At 40.8% G+C, this 18803-nt stretch overlaps 1 protein-coding gene across 4 annotated transcripts in view; it reads left to right on the top strand.

The window, feature by feature from the left end:
* Positions 1 to 13498: 13498 nt before the first annotated feature.
* Positions 13499 to 18803, top strand: part of DMXL2 (Dmx like 2) — a 169547-nt gene continuing 164242 nt past the window's right edge. For 2 of the 4 annotated variants that reach the window (XM_036917783.2, XM_036917780.2), the window contains exon 1: positions 13500 to 13762. In XM_036917783.2, coding sequence (XP_036773678.2) covers positions 13676 to 13762 — 87 coding nt within the window. In that variant the 5' untranslated portion in view covers positions 13500 to 13675. Of the gene's footprint in view, positions 13763 to 18803 lie in introns of all 4 variants that reach the window. The other 2 variants (XM_036917781.2, XM_036917782.2) reach the window with 2 other exon arrangements.

The following is an 18803-nucleotide window of genomic DNA, read 5'->3' as shown; positions in this document are numbered from 1 at the left end:
ATGTGGTCTCTGGTCCCCACCTTGTCCCCTAAGGTGGGTGCCTTGACCCTCCCCTCAGTCAAACTGTATAGCCCAATTGTCTTCCCGTGAGAGTCCAGGCAGGGTCAGCTCACTCTCCACCAGTAAGTCTTTTAGACATGCAGGCCAGACTTGTGGCTTTGTCTCCAGTTTCCATTTCTTGGTCCTCACCTTAGCCAACCACTCAAACTTCAGGCTTCAGTTCGGGCTTCAGTTGTTGCCACAGCTCCAGTAAGATTTTATTTGACTTCCCATCCAATTTCTCTCTGTCTGCTCCTGCCTTTGTCAAATCAACCCACATCTGGGTCCTCATGAACTTCACGGGGCTCTTTAAACTCTTCCTCTGAGTAGGGGACCATACTCCCTTCTGTGCCGGCATAACTTTAGCCTCCCTCAAATCTGCCACAGTATGGGTAACACATTTATGGGTTGCTCTAAGGGGCAAGAATGGCCACTAGGAACCCAAAAAGGAGCAGGGGAGCTATTTGTACACCTTATCCCTCATCCCCACTGTAAACAGCTCCTCATCTGGGCCATAATTCTCTGGCCTATAGATGGCACTTTTTATGCCCAACTCGCATAATACCTGCTGGAGCCTGGCATATATCTGCCATCTAGGGGGAAGATGGTAAGTCATCCTGATTGGGCCATACAGAGTAAAGTGCTGCCATAATCCTGCACTTTGAGAAGGAAGTGGTTTACTGGGGTTTGGTATGCATTTTGTAATCACTGCTGCAAGGCAGGATGAGTTGTCAGGGAAGCTGGCTCTCCCATTTCTAACCCAGACAGAATAATCCCAGCCACCCCTACATCACAAACGTACAGGAGCCAGTCTGATATGGACCCAAAGGGTTTCTGCTGAAACCAGAAGCCCAAATCCACCAGCTCTACCTGTATAAAGGGGCAGAACATGGTGTGCTCCATGACCTGGGAGGGGGCTGCATCTCTTCTGGAGGAACCCACGGTTACTGAGTCTTTATTTTCTTAACTACTACCAGGGGGGATTTCAGCAGAGGAGGGGTTGGTGCCTTCAGCACCACTTCTACCTCCTCATTCTCCCCCAGCATATCCCCCATCACTTCCAGAGATGATGGCAAATTCTACTGCTGCCCCATACAGCACCTCAATCTCAGTCACCACTACTTCCTTTATCTTCTCTACAGTGTTTTGCAGTGAATCCATCTCAACCAACATATCTTTTACCTCCTCCACTGCACTACACAGCCTACATTCTTGCACTGCCCCTTCTTGTGCTTCTTGCAGGAGTACATCCTTCTCCTTTATGGCTTTCTTAATACTGTGATAAATAGTCAACCCATTACTTCCTCTGCTAGGTGGACACCCTGTTTCTTTAAGGATTTCTCAATCTCGTGGAGGGCCTCCACAACTGTCCCAGCCATCACCTCCACCCTCTCCCACTACTTGGGATGAGCCCATTCCTCTAGGAAGACCACCACCTCAGACCATGTGCCCAGTGGGGGACACCCAAGTATCTCTTTACCCATATGAGCATACTGCAGTATTTCCCTGTACATAAGGGCAGCCTGTTGAAGCACCCCTCCCATAAGGGCAGTTTGTTCCATTTTTTGGTCTGCAGTGAATCCTGCTAACTATGCCAAAATGTTGCTCTGGGCTGGAGGGGGCTCCCGGCTCTAGGCAAGTTCACTCCGGATTTGCTGAGACCAGTAAGTGATGAAAGAATGTTGGTGGGGTAAAAGGGTTTATACCAAGTTTTATTCTCACAGTGGCAGGTTGAGTGACAGAATAATGTTTGCATCCAGCAAGTCCATCTCTGTTTCTGTCTCAGCTCCAGGCCCTTCCTCTGCTCCAGGCTCTGACTTTGCCTCCAAGCCTCTGTTCTGTTCCAAGTACTGGGTGGAGCTCTTTAAATAGCATACAGGCAATAATGGCTTATTGCCAGCAGGTGTGTAAGCATCAACGTTCGCAGTTTGTTACATCAGCAGGTAGAGGAGGGTCAGTTGAGGATCCTGGCCATAGGAACTTCCATTTTCCCTATGTCCACTTTGAGCATTAGAGGAAATTTCTTCCTCTCCAATAAGGTGATTGGCCTTCTCTGAACATACCATGTGTCTTGTTGCTTCTGTTTTTATATGTGCTTTTCTCACTTCTTTGTCTGGTGAATACTTCAGAACATGGTCAAGTTAGGACTGATCAAGTAAAATGAAGAGGGTCCATCAAAAGATTCCAGCAGGCATCTTATGGGCATCCAGAAAGAAAAGGCAATTGGGCCACACAGGGTCTTTACTAGGAGGTCCACGGCCAGGGTCTACTAACTCCATTGTTAATGGCCTCTGATCTCTGCTTCCTGTTGTGTTTGATTTTGTTTCCTGCTAATCTCTGTAGCCCAGTCTTTCTATTCATTTAGGCTTCCTCTGCTCCATAGTTTGGCCTGCTCTTGAGTTCACTTGAATCCCATCTTTACAAGACCTTTTAAGTTCCACCCCACCATTATTTAACCAAAGATTTCTTATGTCCCAATTCCACATTCACAGTGCAAAGAATCTGATTGGTTCATCAGGCCAGTATGTCAATTCTCATGTGAACAGGTGTCTAGCCCTGATCCAACCAGCTGATGCAAACCTTTGTGGAGTCAGATGGGACAAACCCGGTCAGTTAGGTTCCCCCTTTTGGCTGAGAAGTTAGATCAAGGCAATTTCAAAGAAAGGGGCATGATTTGGATTGGCATCTCAAAATGTGTTTATTGGCACAACTAAACATTACTCCGTAGTTCTTTATGCCATTATCAATACCACACATTGTATGTGACTTGTGGTTTTTGTGTTTTTCCTACTTTATTAGAATCTCTGCTCCTTGAGGGCAAGATTTAGCACTGTATGACTTCAATGTGCTTCTGTTTATTTATCTGTAAAAAGGAATTCATAAAAGTTTCTAGGTAATTAGGTGCTATGTGCATTAAAGATAACAGCTCAGTAAATATTACCTATCAGTATTATCTCATCTTCTTTGTGGGTTCTTCAATCTCCCTGTTCTGACATATCATTGGTAAGTAGCATTCAAAAATTTCTGTGTTTGTGGTTGAACTGAATTCTCAGTAGGTAAGTTATGAGTGGGTTTTGCCTTGGAGATATATGGGATCACTTCTTTCCTAAGAGTAATCCTAATTGTGCCTTTTCTCTCCTAGTTATTTTGCTGTTCCATTTGTGGATGTCTACTTTCTAAGTCACAGCTCTTACATATTGTATATAAATTACTTTTCTACATATCTTTAATATGTACTAAATGGGTCCCTGAGTTCAGGGGTGACATTTTTCTGCCTTACTATCATGTTTGTGCCCCTAGAGTCTTGCTTGGAGCCTGGCATGAAGGAGCCCAGTACTGAACCAGTATCTGATGTTCCAGTTTTGAGCTCATCTTCTAGCAGGACTGTAGACATATACCCAAGCTATAAAGTGTCAGGAAATATTATCCAAGACTTGTAAATGGGCAAAAGAAATTATTGGAGGTCCTTTCAGTAGAGTGTTGGACATTGTTTGGTGGAATCTTAAGGGATTATGTGATTATATTTGATTTGCTACTGACTAGACTATTTTTTTTCTTTTAAAAGTTTATGATTTTATTTTTCACAGTTAGATCTACCTATAATAGATTTAAAAAAATTTTTTGGTATCATTACTCTACAATTACATGAGGAACATTATATTTACTAGACTCACCCCATCACCAAGTTCCCCCACATTCCCCATTGCAATCATTGTCCATCAGCGTAGTAAGAGGTTGTAGAATCACTACTTGTCTTCTCTGTGTTGTACAGCCCTCCCCTTGCCCTCCCACATTATACATGCTGATCATAATGCCCCCTTTCTTTCCCCACCCCCTTATCCCTCCCTTCCCACCCGTCCTCCCCAGTCCTTTTCCATTTGGCAACTGTTAGTCCATTCTTGGTTTCTGTGAGTCTTCTGGTGTTTTGCTCCTTCAGGTTTTCCTTTGTTCTTATACTCCACAGATGAGTGAAATCATTTGATACTTGTCGTTCTCTGCCTGGCTTATTTCACTGAGCATAATACCCTCCAGCTCCATTCATGTTGTTGCAAATGGTAGGATTAATTTTATTCTTATGGCTGAATAATATTCCATTGTGTATATGTACCACATCTTCTTTATCCATTCATTTACTGATGGACACTTAAGTTCCTTCCATTTCTTGGCTATTGTAAATAGTGCTGTGATAAACAGGGGTGCATTTGTCTTTTTCAAACTGGGCTGCTGTGTTCTTAGGGTAAATTCCTAGGAGTGGAATTCCTGGGTCAAATGGGACTAGACTATTTTAATACTCTGTGAGAGTAGAAGTTAAATTTTGGAAAAATAATTTAGCAATATTTATAGCTATATATATAATTATTCATAGCAATATAAATAATTCATGTTCATAGCAATGCAAATGAACTCTGTCAGGTAGAGAATGTAAATCTCTGTAAGTTAAGTTCTAATTTGAACAGTTTTAACATCTTAACTGGTTTCCTCACTAACGAGTGAGTTAAAATCTTTGGCATAATTTCATTTTGTGTTTGCATGGGAGGAGTGCTTTTAACTCTTTGAAAAAGTATGTTTTAGTAGAAATAATGTGATAAATCCTACAATCACTAGGGAGCAAAGATTTCACCCAGGAGGCGATTTTTAAGCAGGGCTTTAAGGAAATAGTTGAATTAAGGTACAGTTGTGATTAGGGGAGAGGATGAGGGAAATAAAAAAGTGCTATAGGAAAAAAAAACTGTAGATGTGGTGGGGCTGTCTCAGGTTTACCTTTGGCCCCCATTGCCTAAGAGACATAAGACTCAAAATGACCACAGGCTCCTCAACCCCTTTGCAAAGGCGGTAAGGCTATGTAGGGCTATGGAGTCATCATTATCATTAGTCCCAAGATCAAAGGCCCAGGGGGATCTGACCTTTTTGGGTATCCCAACACATCCTCTATATAGACTCATTCAGGATACAGAACCCACTGAAATACATATCTTTTTAACAAATTTAGACATAGCATTTGCATTCAGATTCAAAATTTTTTGTGTAAGGGTATATAAATAATTTTATTTGGAAAATAGTGAAATACATTCCATCAACCCCTTATATTCTCATTTAAAATTTATTTCTGCAATAGGAAAATTGACATGACTTACATAATATTAATCATGAGCATGGTTTCCTAGTTTCTTAATTAAACCTCTTCATATACTTAAGGGCCACCTTTTGTTTAAAAATTTTGTTTAAACAAAATTTAAAAAGTCATTGTTTTCTCAATATAAAAGAAATGTATATGCATTCATTGTGGAAAATTGGGAAGAAATATTTAAAAAAAGATTAAAAATTAAATTTGCTCATAATTCTACCAACTAGGCATGAGAACTGTTAACATACCTTCCAGATTTTTTCCTTTGACCATACACACATAGAGGTTTTTTTTTTCTGTTTTTAATTCACAAAAAAAAGGCTTTATTTTTTGGTTGAGGGGAAATTCACATAATATAAAATCAGCTTCCTAAAAGTGAACAAGTCGAGGACATCTAGTTCCAAAACATTGCCACATAAAGAGACCCAGGACCCATTAAATATTACTCCCCATTCTCTCAACCCTAGTCACTGGCAACCAACCACCACACTGTTTTCTCTCTCTATGGATCTGTCTATTCCAGATATTCAGCATAAACAGAATTATACATTATGTGACCTTTTGTGTCTGGCTTCTTTCACTGAGCATTCCTTTTTTGAGCTTCATCTGTGTTATAGCACGTATCGGTACGTCATTCCTCGTTATGGCTGAATAATATTCTATTGCATATAGACCACAATTTATCCATTCATCTGTTGGTGGACAGCTATTTTTATAGTCTGCTTTGAAAAACACAATAAAACCTTAATATATACTGAACATTTGTCCATGGACTGTTTTTATAATCTTGCTTTATATGTGGTCACAGGAATATGCCTGTACTAATACGTGTACAATATTTAGAACTGGATAAAAGGAGAGTCAAGTTAGAACTTCAATTTTTTTTGTTAATACCTAGTGCATGTAGGCACACCTCCACACAGGTACGTGCAGAGCACCACTACTATCACCACTGGAGCCAGACTCTCCTTAGCTTTCTTTCTTGTTTCTGCCCCTAGATATGAATTGTTTCTTACTGGAAGGGACACAATGAGAAGGTACAGGTTTCTGTCCCCTTACCTCTCTTTAGGGTTGTGGTATTAGGGAGCCCACTTCTGACTGTAGTGGCCTATCCCTAACAGTACTTGGTGGTCTCAGTACCATAGTGTCTGGTTATTAGCTTGATTTATTTTTATCTCAGTAGCCAGAAGAACATAGTAAGTTCATTTTGTTCTCTAAGTTTAAGACTAGATCAACTTATTTCTCCCTATTTAAAATTTTTCTCCAGCACCATGCCAGTCAAACGAATTCATTTTTCCAGAGGCATAGAATGGTCTGTTTACTACTCAGCAGGCCAGGCCTAGTTTTGGTAACTAAGTTTAAACTATTTTATAGTTCTTATTCCTTATGTCAATGTCACTAGCCTTTTATCCTATCAACCACTAACTTCCCCTCCCCATAGGATGTAGGATTTTATTTTTGGAGATCTTGGGAAGATATGTGAGTTCTAAAATATTTGTGACATTTTTACTAATTCAATTTACATAATGTACCCCCAATACAGTTAATACTTGCTTGGCTTAATAAGCGTTTCTTGAGTTCCTACTGTGTTCCAGGCATTTTGCCAGGATTTAGGAATAAACAAAACAGAAGCAAAGCTAAAAATATGAGTTAGGATTAGGAACAATTCTAACAGGGACCCAAAAAATGCTAGTTTAAACAAGATAGAGGTTTATTTCTCTCTCATGTGAAAATCCAGATGTAGAAGCCCATGGCTGGTTAGGAGCCCCACAATTGTCTGGGACTCAGTGGAAAGTTCCCAACTTTCTACTCTGCTCTCCTTATGGTTAAGCCTCATCCTCATGTTCTAAGATGCAGCTCCAGCTATTGCATCTCTATTTTCAGGAAACAGGATGGAGAAAGGAAGAATGAAGGCATAAAGGGTATGGTAGCTACCTTTCAAGGAAAATTTCCAGAAACTGCTATACATCTATCTCTTCTTCAGCTAGCATCTCATTTATCAGAACTTAGCCACATGATCAAATAACAACATGGTAGGCTGGAAATATACTCTTTTTTCCAGGCATTTATTTCCCAGCTAAAAACTCGAGATTCTAAAGAGGAGGAAACAGATAACGGAGAAAGCCATCAGCGATTGTTATCAAGACACAGTCCCTGCCCTTTACACAGATAAGGAAAGGGAATACCTTAGGAGTGCATAACAAACGGATCTAATTGACACTGCACAAAGCTCCCCAGAGATGGGGGCTTCTGAACTGAATTTTTAGGAAGAGTAGGAATTAGTCAGGCAAACGGTAAGTGTGGTGATGGTGGTGAGGGGATTTCTAGATAGGGGAAGTAGAGAGATTCCAGAGGCTTTAAAGATGGAAAGATTTACTAGCACTTCAGTGGGGTTGCAACATGTACTTAGAGGTCAGGAATATGAAGTTGGAAAGATAAGTAGAGGTTAGGTCATGTCATGTCTGGTCACTTAAATGAGTTTATGAAATTACTAACCATTGATCTTTAAGGAAACCAGTTATACTTGTAGAACATCTTATTTTTCACAGTACAATCATAAATAGTGCCTGCAAAGATATAAGCCATTTGCTACAATTCCTCTAAGATGACCAATCTTCTCAGATCCTAGCAACAAAATAATCCAACTAGATCAAAACTTACCTTATTCACCTGCTTATAAGATTTATAAAGATTCATCCCTGCCTACTCAAAAAAAGTGCTTAAATATTATTGCCTTGTGTTCAGTGCATCCATATTAGAGATAAAAAGCTAAAGGCTTAAGGTGGGAGTTAAATAATTGAGATTCTGAGATATAGTTACCAAGAAGACAGTAATTTCATGCTGTCTGTAGCAGAGAAAGACATCTAGCTAGAATATAAAATTGTCCATTCTACAAATGGTATTCTTCTTAATTCAAACAAAGCAAAAATAACAAATCAGAAGCTATAGAGATGATCAGAGGTAGAGTCTGGGTCTGTGATAAAGACAAAGAGGCTATAATTCCACCTATATTCCTTTGCAATATGGCTTTTCTGTTCCTATCGTTGAAAGGTGGAATTTATCTCCCATGTCCTTGAATCTGCACTGACCCTGTGACTTGTTTAGGCCAAGGAATGCAGCAGAAATGATTCTCTGTGTGACCTTTCAATGGCCTGAGCCTGCTGTGGAAGTCAGTCTAGCCTGTGGAGGATGAAAGGCCACAGGGAGGGGAATCAAGCACCCCAGCCAACAACTACCAACAACTGCCAACTGTGAGTCCATCTTGGAACTTCTAGCCCAGGTGACCCTTCCAGCTGAATGCAGGTACATGAATAAGCCCGAGTGACACCCAGCAGCAGAAGGCCCCACCCAATTCACAGAGCACAATAAATAATAAATCGTTGTTTTAGGCCACTAAGTTTCAGGGTGCTTTGTTACACAGCAGTAGATAACTGAAATAAGGTAATTCCCTCAATATTTTAGGTTAAAATACATTACCGTTATAGTTTATGACTCAAAAGCAAGGAAGACATTGCTATTATATCAATTTCAAGCTTAGTGTAATAGACTTTGTAAAATGAACTGGTATTAGGGAGTCAGGACTTTCATTGCTATCAACCAAAGTAGACAGCAACTTAAAGTATTAGACATCTGTAAGAAAACTGTAAGGTCTCCACAACTAGAGGAAATATTTCAAAACATGGGTATTAGCCTCCTTAAATAAACAAATGGGCTCACTTGGGAAATTCACGATTCAGAGACAGTTCACCAGTAAAGAACTGATAACAATAGACATATCAAAGATAGCATTATGGCACTCTAGAAATTCCAATTACTTCTAGGTAAGAATAAGAATGACTCAGATGATGCCCCTTGACACTTGAAGATAAAATCCTTGAATTCTGTGGTATGGTAGTCCTCTTCCAAGGTGACCCCAGTGATTCTCATTTCTTTGGGAACTACTCTCCCACACTAAATCATGGCTGGTCCAGGCATCCACTAAATATGGTGGAAGTGATGGGTGACTTCTAGGGCTAAGTTATAAAAGAAATTGCATTTTCCACCTTGCTCTCTCTCTTAGGTAACTTGCTTTTGGGGCAGCCAGCTGCTGTGTAATGCAGCTCTATGGAGAGGACCACACAGTGAGGAACTGAGGCCTCCAGCCAGCCACTCAGGGCAACCTGCCAGCACACTCTCATGGCCCACTCAGATGACTGAAACTCTAGCTGACACTTCTTTTTCAAAAGCTCTATTGAGGATACAGTTTATTTACTATTAAATTCACTAATTTTAAGCATACAGTTCAATGAATTTCTAGGAAATTTCCGAGTTGTGCACCATGACCACAATCTAATTTTAGAATATTCCCATCATGCCAAAAGAAACCTCATACTCATTAGTATTTACTTCCCACTTCACTACCAGCCCCAGGTAACTCCTAATCTATTTTCTGTGTCTATAGATTTGCCTTTTTAGAAAATTTAATTTAAATGGAATCATGCAATATGTGGTCTTTTGTGTCTAGCTTTAGTATCTAGCTGACATTTTGAGAGACTTTTACCAAAACCTCCCAATTAAGCCACTATGAATTCTTGATTCACAGAGTTAAGGAGACACTGTTTATTGTTGATTTTAGCTACTAAGTTTTGGGGTAATTTGTTATGCAGTAATAGATAACTAGTACATGTGAGTATGTGATTACAGCTGGGAAACTAAGTCCCTTTGATATCCAATGTTGTATTAAACCCAACTGTGAAGGTATAACACTTGTTATTAATAAAACTCATGGACACGGAAAATTATACCTTACAGTTGTATTTTCGTGATTTGCTAATGACATAAAACTGCTACTTTTCTTAAGTTTTGAAAGAAAGCCATTTCCAGATCAGAAGAAAGAATCTCCTCTTTATTTTTAGGTCTGAGAAAAAGGTTAGATGAACAAGGAAGAAATGAAATCGTGGACAGTTACACGGTGGTACAGCTGTCCTCGTGGCTGCGCTACTAAGGAAACTCGCCATATTAGTCTGAAATGAGTTTTAGTTGATCAGATCAGACAACAGAAGGCTCCACTGTAATTGCAGGAGACTTAACTAGCCAGTTGCAACCTTGAGATGTTGCTATCAAGAAGTCATTTAAAGGATTCATGAGGGAGAGAGGAACAGGTAGATGCGGGTTTCTGATTTTGAGTCGATACCAAAATGAAGAAGGAAGAGGTTTACAATTTCACAACTATGTGAAAGGATCAAACTTCATGGAATGCTGTCAAACAAGAGTAAATTGTGAAATGGTTTAAATAACGTGGAATTAATAATGCTCTTGACAGCAGGAATATAAATGATCGTCTGATGATGGTTTTGACTCAGTTTCTAATGCAGTGAGGGTTGAAGACTAAGAAATTCATCTTGAATCCAGTAGTAACAATGATTTTCAAGCTTTGAAATACTTCTTTAAGTTTTGAAGGTGAAGATTAAAATCTTTGACACTTAGAAACAGTGTTCATTTCTTGTTATACAGCTGTTGTTCACAAAAACACTATTTTGCTGTATGTTTTGTTCTAGTTTTTATTGAAATGTTTGTCTACATGTCTTAAACCTTCTTGCAAATGAATGTATTTAAATTTATTGTATTTTAACTGCTTGCTTTATAACAATTTTTACTGATATATGCTGTATATACAGGAATTCTCTCAAATTTATTTGATACTGTGGCATGCTTCTTAGTTGCTAATACCTGGAGGCAGCATCAATATTTGCCTTCATGGAACTTCATGAGCAGTATGAGGCTTCATTTTACTGAACATTTGTGTGTGTATGTTTTGTTGTTTGCTCTATTTTCACTATTTTTTAGCTATGTGGTTTAGCACCTTTACTCATGCTTAAAGATACATAATTAAACATACAGAACCTGTGATTTCATAGAACCCAATATACTTACTGTACACAGTATATCATATTAGCATGAGCATGTAGTACTTCCCTCCACAAAACAACTGTAAAATAATTTAAAGACTTTTGACAAATGCAAATTAATACATGTATAATGAAAGGTACTTTTTATGTCATACATTTTTCTTGCGAAATTGGGTGTTCCTATTCACAGTCGTATCTTGTATGTAAGCAAATCAAGTACTATGATTAAGGCACTGGGGAAAAAAAATATGATACTGATTCTTACTTGAAATACCTAAGACTCTAGTAGAAGAAACAGACATAAACCAATACTTTGTGATATGTGTGTTTCAAGTGGAGGAAGCCTCAAAATGTTTGGGGGTGGACAAGGAAGGCTTTGCTGAGTAGGTGACTTTTAACTTATTTGTGGTTTATCAGATCAACAAGGGGAGGAAAGGCATTCCAGACAGAGCAAAGAGCATGAATCAAGACAAGGAAGTATAAAGAACACAGTATGCTCTGGAAACAGGAAATAGTTCCAAGTGGGACTGGAGCATAGTGGGTGGGAGGGAGCAGCCTGAGATGACAGGAAGATTAGGCAGAAACCAGAAGGAATGGATTTGTCAGCCAAACTAAGGAGTTTAGACTTTCACTGTAGGGAGTGGGAATTTTAAGCAGAGGAATTTTTCTTTAAAAATATTTCTCTGGCTGTGGTGTGGTGGATGGATGAGAGAGCAAAGAGATGAAAAGCAAACTATTAGGAGGCTCTTACAGTAATTAAATGAGAGGTCTGAAATGAAGGTAAATGGTAGTGGCGATGATAAGGGACATAAATTAGGGATCTGGAAAAGGGACCCTTAGATACAGGCTAGAGAGAGAGAAAGGAGCCCAAGTGTCTCTCTGGTTTTTCATCTGCTTAACCGGGGATGGGGTGGGGGGAACAGTTATGCCACTAAATGAAAAAGAAAAGGAAAATGCCTTAGGTCATTGGGAATGATTTTTGACTCCTCCTTCTGCTTGCCACTGAACAGATCACTAATCTCTGACAGGCCTTTGCCTCCCATCTTCCCTACCCTTCTAATTATCCTTCTCAGTGCTACAAAGTCATCTTCCTAAAGCAGCTCTGATTGTGTGAATTTCTGCTCAGAAAAATTTGATGGACAACCCTAGGTCGCCTTGCAGAATGAAGCCTAAGCTTCTTAGTGAAGCATTCAAGACTCTCCAAGTTCAGGCAGGCCACAAACTACCTCCTGAGTACCTTTTTTGTTAACTATCACTTTCTTTCCCCACCCTATCCAGATTTCCTCTGCTTCAAACATGCCTTTTGTTCCTCCACCACCTCTAAGCCTTAGCTCGTGGTACTTTCTCTATTTGAATGCACAGTTTCTTGTGCCATCTCAGCCTGCCAAAATTCTACCCAGTCCTTCCTGTCAGCGTTTCCATAGCACTTACCCATCCCCTTAGTCAAAACTATTTTTCCTTTTCTGTGGTGCATAGACTTCCGAGTCTCAATCACAACTTTTGGCGTTCTTCCTGGTTTTATAGACAGTTTTATCTTGGAATCCCTTCTACTCCCTTGCTGCAGTGACTTATGCACAGTATGGGCTCAAACATTTGTGATGACTTGACCTGGAGCAGAAATCTGATCCCTGTCTTAACCACTCAAAGTTTACAGACCGTCTGGAAAAATCAGGCGATTCTGTGAATCCATGACATCACACATGAAACGAATAGTCTAGAGGCGTCACCTGTCTTTAGAGAGCCCTTTGGCCATCTAGAACATCCGTGACAAAAGGTGGGAGCAAAATAATTTGCTGTCAGGAGTATGGCTTCTCCAAACAGTTGCAAGACGACTTGTTTATGTAAAACGAAATATTTTATGCACCGTACTTTAAAAGAATCCTTAGTCATCTAAGATTTCCGAGGTGGATTTTTCCGGTGATGGGTTTCCTGAGGTCAGCTGCACTGACCATCACACATTGTACTCAGGAATGCATTAAAGTCAGCACAATGGACTCGCGGTGTGTCCCCTGTGCTGAATTGCTCAATGGCCCGGATCCGCCCGGATCTTGCCCCGCGGCCGCCCCTGCCCCCACCGGCCGCAGGCGGGAGGCTCCAAGGGAACTCCCGCAGGTCTGCGCGCGCAATCCCAGGACGAGGCTCCGCGCCGCGCGCGCAATTGCCCTGGAAACCACTGCGCGCGCACGCGCACGCGGGGAGGGAGCAAGAATAGGCTAAGAGCTCAGTGGCGGGAGGAGGGGTTTACCCTTCCACTCCACTGTCGCTCCCGGGAGGTGGGCGCGCGCCCCACAATCTCCTTCGGGCGGAGCGTCCCTTCCAGCACGCGCGCGACTCGCGCGCTACCCCGGGCGTCCCCCTCACACGCACCCTTGCCCTCCCGCATTTGTGCGCCGGTGCAGCAGGCAGCGGGAGCATCCGGGCACTTCCGCAGCCGATCGGCAATCCGGGCGGGGCGGCGGCGGTCGAGGAGCTCCCAAGGCTGGGACCTGGCGAGGGGAAGCCGGGAGGGGGCGAGGCGTTAAGCCAGAGCCGCCGCGGCGCGGGTGCCGAGGGCGACGGAGGGGGAAGCGCTCTAGCTCGTCGCTCCTCTCGCGCACTCCCCTGGCCAGCCCGGACTCTGGAGATGCATCTGCATCAGGTCCTCACCGGGGCTGTCAACCCTGGAGACAACTGCTACTCCGTGGGCAGCGTCGGGGACGTCCCCTTCACGGTGAGCGGAGTCCAGGAGCCCAGGGGGGAGACCGGGATCCGGACGCGGGGTCCGACACTCCCCGTCCCGGGCCCACGGAGAGGCTGCAAGGTGTTGGTGGGCCCCAGCCGCGCCCCCTGGGCAGCCCAAATTTCAGGGTGGCGGGGGGCGGCGCGTGGGACTGCGAGCCCTGCGGCTGGTGTAGGAGATTACCCGTCAGGGAAGAGACTGTCCGCCCTCAGCAAACGGGCCCCGGGGGTGACTGGACTAGAAGGTTCCTCTCCTAGACCGCTCCGGGTCTGTGGTGGAGGAAGATGGTTGCAACCGCTGAAAACCCCAGAGCGTCCGTTTCGCACCTGCTGTCGCCTGCGTGGAGGCGAGGAGACTTGGTCTTGTCTGGGAGCGCGGAGGCGATGCTGCGCCTGGCTTCCCCCCGCGCTGTGTTAGGGCAGCGAGGATCCTCTGGAGCCTCGGCTTCTAAACCCGACCCTCAATCTCCTGATACGCAGACTCTTAATTCCACTGAGAAAACAGAAAAATTCATTCTCTGCCCCTGAAAAATTTAGAATAGGGTTAGAGTGACAGCGGCCTGAAGAATTCTTATTTATCACGAGATCACAGGTTGGTAACCTTCCTAGGTGATATTTAATCCGTTCTCAAGGTAGGCTGGTTTGTCTGTTTTTAAACTAAAGCAATGGGAAAATTTTATGACATTGTTTTTCTTGTTTGTGATTGTAAAGTGTATGTAAACAATAACGTTAGAACCTCTTTAAAATCCAATGAAATAGACATATTTCTCAATGAGCTTGGATGGACCAGTACTTTTTGAGAATGACATGTTAGTATGGCTAATTCAAACCAAGCCCTGGAGCTTCTTTTATCTAGATAGATTCACATGGATTAATGTGAGTTCCTTTTTTGTATTAAATTTATTCATAGTTCTTAGAAGGAACTGTAGGCGGTGAGACCTCAATTACATACACATTGTTATTGATAACCATTCTGCTTGATAAAATTGTAAAGAAGATAATGGTATGGTTTTTAGACAAGGGAAACACTTTAATCTGGTGTCTGCCCTCCAATAGCATGTTTTTAAAGCTGCAGAAATAAGAAAAGCTCCAGCAAAACTGCAGAATCATGTAGCACAATGCATTCTGGAACAGAATTTACCTATCATTGTGATACATTTTGTGTACAATCTTGTGATAAGATTGCCTTTTGGCCATTTTAAGTTTTAAATGTTATCAACCTGACTGTTTCAGTTTAGAATGAACCCTTTAAAAATATAATTTGCCTGACTTGTATTGTTACATCTATGCCCATCCATGGTGTTATCTGTGTTTTATGTCCATGTGACCTGAAAGATCCATATAGAATTGAGCTTGGACTTCAAGTGTATACAGAGTCTTTGGGTAATACAAGAAATTTTCCTCTCCCCAGATTGTGTAGGTGGGGAGGAAGTTTTTCAGGTTTCCCCAGATTTCTGTCATCAAGAAACAAATCTGGAACCTTGGGTTATTGCATATTTCCACACTATCATGGTGGTGGTAGTTTTCTGTATCCATCTGAAGTGTAACGGTGTCTCTCTGCAGGGCTGGTGTGGAGGGCTAAACAGGTTCAGGTTCAGTCTGGAAAAGCCAGCGCAAGAACAGTTAGCACTGTGCAGGTGTGGTTATGCTGTAGGCTACTCATGACCAGGTCCTTGGAATCATTTTCAGATCTTTTTCCACCTCCCTAAGTCAACCTGTCACCAAGTCTAGCTGATTCTGCAGTGTCTATCAGATTTACCTCTTTTCATGTCCTTAGTTACCACCTAATTGTAAAATGTTATTTGTATTACTGAATATAAAAGCTTCCAAACTGGTTTTCCTGGTATTCATCTCTGATCACTTCAGTTCATTCTTCACACAGCTGCTGGGATAATTTTCTTCAAATACCAGTTCACCATATTGTTTTTCGCTCAAGAATATGTAGTTGTTCCTAATAGCTGTTATGAAATTTAAACTTGTCAGATGTTCTTCTGCTGTCTTTGACTTTATTCAACTATAGGTACTCCTCACCTTGGTCCCTCTGCTATAGACATACTAACTTTTCATTGTAAGTCTATATTTTTATGTTGCAACAAGAGAATCTTTTATTTTCATATTCTCAGATATGACTCAAAATTTACCTGGTTTAGGATGGGACACTGTCTGTGACACTGATCACTTTGGCCCTTTGGCATTTACAAATCCCTGTTGCACACCATCTCATTTTAATATTAATTTGGAATGCACTAATCCAGTTATAATTTTGCCATGAACTAGATATGACCTTTTGGACTCTGAACAAATTTGCTTAAAAAATAGAGAACGAGCCGATTTCCAAGTACTCTCATCAACCAATAGTTATTTGAATGCCTATATTAATATAGTAAACAAAAAAAATAAAGCTCTTTTATGTAGATTATGCCATTTATTTTGTGGCATACTCAGATGAAAAACTAGTTTGGGTCAGATAACTAAGAAGAGGATCAGGCAGGACTGGAATGGAGGTCTTGTGACTTCTCTTGCGGGCTTTTCTCTGTTAGTATCTTTCTACCCTCTTACTGCTTTCTCAGAAGTGTGTGTGTGTGTGTGTGTGTGTGTGTGTGTGTGTGTGTGTGTGTGTGTGTGTGTGTGTGTGTGTGTGTATAAGGCCTACATGTGCCCAGTGTGTGTGTGTGTGTGTGTGTGTGTGTGTGTGTGTGTTTGTGTGTGTGTGTGTAAGGCCTACATGTGCCCAGTATAGAAGGAAAGACCCTTGAAGCTAGCCAGTGGTTCTTAGCCAATGATATATTTCATGATAACCTGAGAACCTTTTCAAAACAGGGTAGATCATTTATTTCAGTCTGTAAAACTGGAAGTTTTGAAAAGGAATTGTTCTAAAAGGATTTTGAAGTGTTTGTGAAATTGTAATTGAAAAACAGTGTGTTAATATATTGCATGGTAAGCAGTAGGTGGTGTGATCAGCTGGGCTGTGATTGACTATTGGTTATGTCACCATGGCCCAACTGATGACTGACATGGCGATGCAACTTGCAGTGTACAGTTTGAGTGATGTGAGTACTTTTAGTGGTAACATGTAAGCTAAGACGGTTTCACTTGCGTTTTGTTAATTAGCAGTTTTTCAGAACACTCAACAGTGGTTGTATAAATATAGTTGTATATATCACCTTTTGATCATTCTGTTCTTTTCGATGTAAGATCTAAATTCTGGAAGTACTGTTATCCTGCAATAAGTCAGATCCCAGTTAGTCCAAGGAGGTGATCTTCTACCATGTATGAACTGAGTTGACCTTTGCTTTGCCATTGAGACATTTATTACTATCTTTTTATAGATAAGTGAATGTTTTACGGCATAATGCAACAGATAGTATAAATTTCTTCTTTATGTCATTACTTTTCTGAAAAATAGTCCTTAGTTTTCAAACTTTTCTGTAAGCATTAAAATATTAATTAAAAGAATGATGTATGTGATTATTATTAATTTGATAATTATCAAAGTAATAATTTGATTTTTTTCACATTTTGGCATGGGTGTGGACTGTATTTTCAGGTGTATAGAGACAGTTGGTGCTGTTCCAGTCTGTTGTGAATTCAACACATTGATCACAGTTTATAAAAATTAATGTCATTTCCACTTTCAGGGAGCCTATAACACTGGCAGAGAGTAGGAATGATGCACATAATTATCATGTAAGGCAATGAATGAGATCATATGTAGTTGGGAAGATAAAAGATTTCAAGAGGAAGATTGACATTTGGAAAGAGAGAGAGGTAGGTATAAGGCCTTTCTGGATGGCAAGAACAACAATGCCAAAGAATATAAAGGACAAATTATTGATATAAAGGATAAATCATTGGGTGATTATTTCTTCACAATAGTGATTTTAAAAAAAAACACAGGGTTCTTTTAAATAGCAAAGACCCTTAGAATGTTGAAAAATATAATTTGCAAATTAAATATTTAGGCAAATTATATTTTTTCCATAGCTTTTTAGGAAAACATATCTGTATTGTGACATTTATTGACTTTTGCTGGTCTTTTGTTTTTTCTTAAACTACCACCAGAAAGTTAGTAATGAATGAAAAAACATTCACTTTTAAGTTAAAACATAATGTTATAAGACCTCTTTTTCTGGCATTTAGATATATTTTAGTTCCACTGTAGTATAATAAGAGTCTAGTCCTAGAACTATGGCAACACTGAACTTTGAAAATGATCAGCCTTTTTGTACATTTAGCAAATATTTGTTAAACATGTAGGTCTGTGAGGCTCTATGGAGAATAACAAACAACAACAATACAAAACATAGTTTTGATTTCAGAGTTTATTAAAGAAATGGAGGAAATGGTAATCTACTAGGAGAGTTAAGAAATGTGCTTACCCACAGCAGGCCAGCTGTGTAGTATTGGCACTTAAATGCTTGTGGGAATTCAGGAAAAATACGAGATTACTTTTGGCCAGGGGAACTGGGTTGCTGGCCAGAAAAATGCTTCTGTGCTGGGTGCTTGTCAATAGGTTTAATAGCTCATGCAGTTATTGACAACTTACGCTGAGAGCAAAGGGAAGGAAGTTAAGAATTGAGAGTAGACTTGTTTTCTAAGAGAAATGATCCCATTTGTTCTTGGAGAGTAGCTTCTTGTTTATTTATATGGTATCTTTCAGAGTTTGTGGGCTTGTGTCTGGTGTTAGCCTATAGGTGAATATGAAGTTATGTAAGTTCTTATTTATGTTCCTGTGTGGATTAGTCTTCCTGCTTATCAGTGAGAAGGCTCCTAGCAGCTACCAGAAACTCGTATAGTCCTGAATAATGCCTGCCCAGAAATGAGAGGTCCAAGACCAACCGCTTGTATCATCTTGGCTTAAACCTGTTTAGGTTTTCTATTTGTAAAATGATGTTCTTAAATTAGGTTCTCTTTAAGTAGCAGACCCTGAGTGAACATTTGTGGACTTCTAGAGATTTCCAAGGGGCAAAGGAGAAAATGGACCCAAAACAAAGTGACTGTGGTGAAGTTACAGGTCTGGAGTCTATTGTATT

Source organism: Manis pentadactyla, chromosome 11, assembly GCF_030020395.1.
Source record: "Manis pentadactyla isolate mManPen7 chromosome 11, mManPen7.hap1, whole genome shotgun sequence".
Classification (NCBI taxonomy): Eukaryota; Metazoa; Chordata; class Mammalia; order Pholidota; family Manidae; genus Manis; species Manis pentadactyla.
The sequence above is the reverse complement of the archived record's forward strand: the minus strand, read 5'-3'. Positions and strand labels throughout refer to the sequence as shown.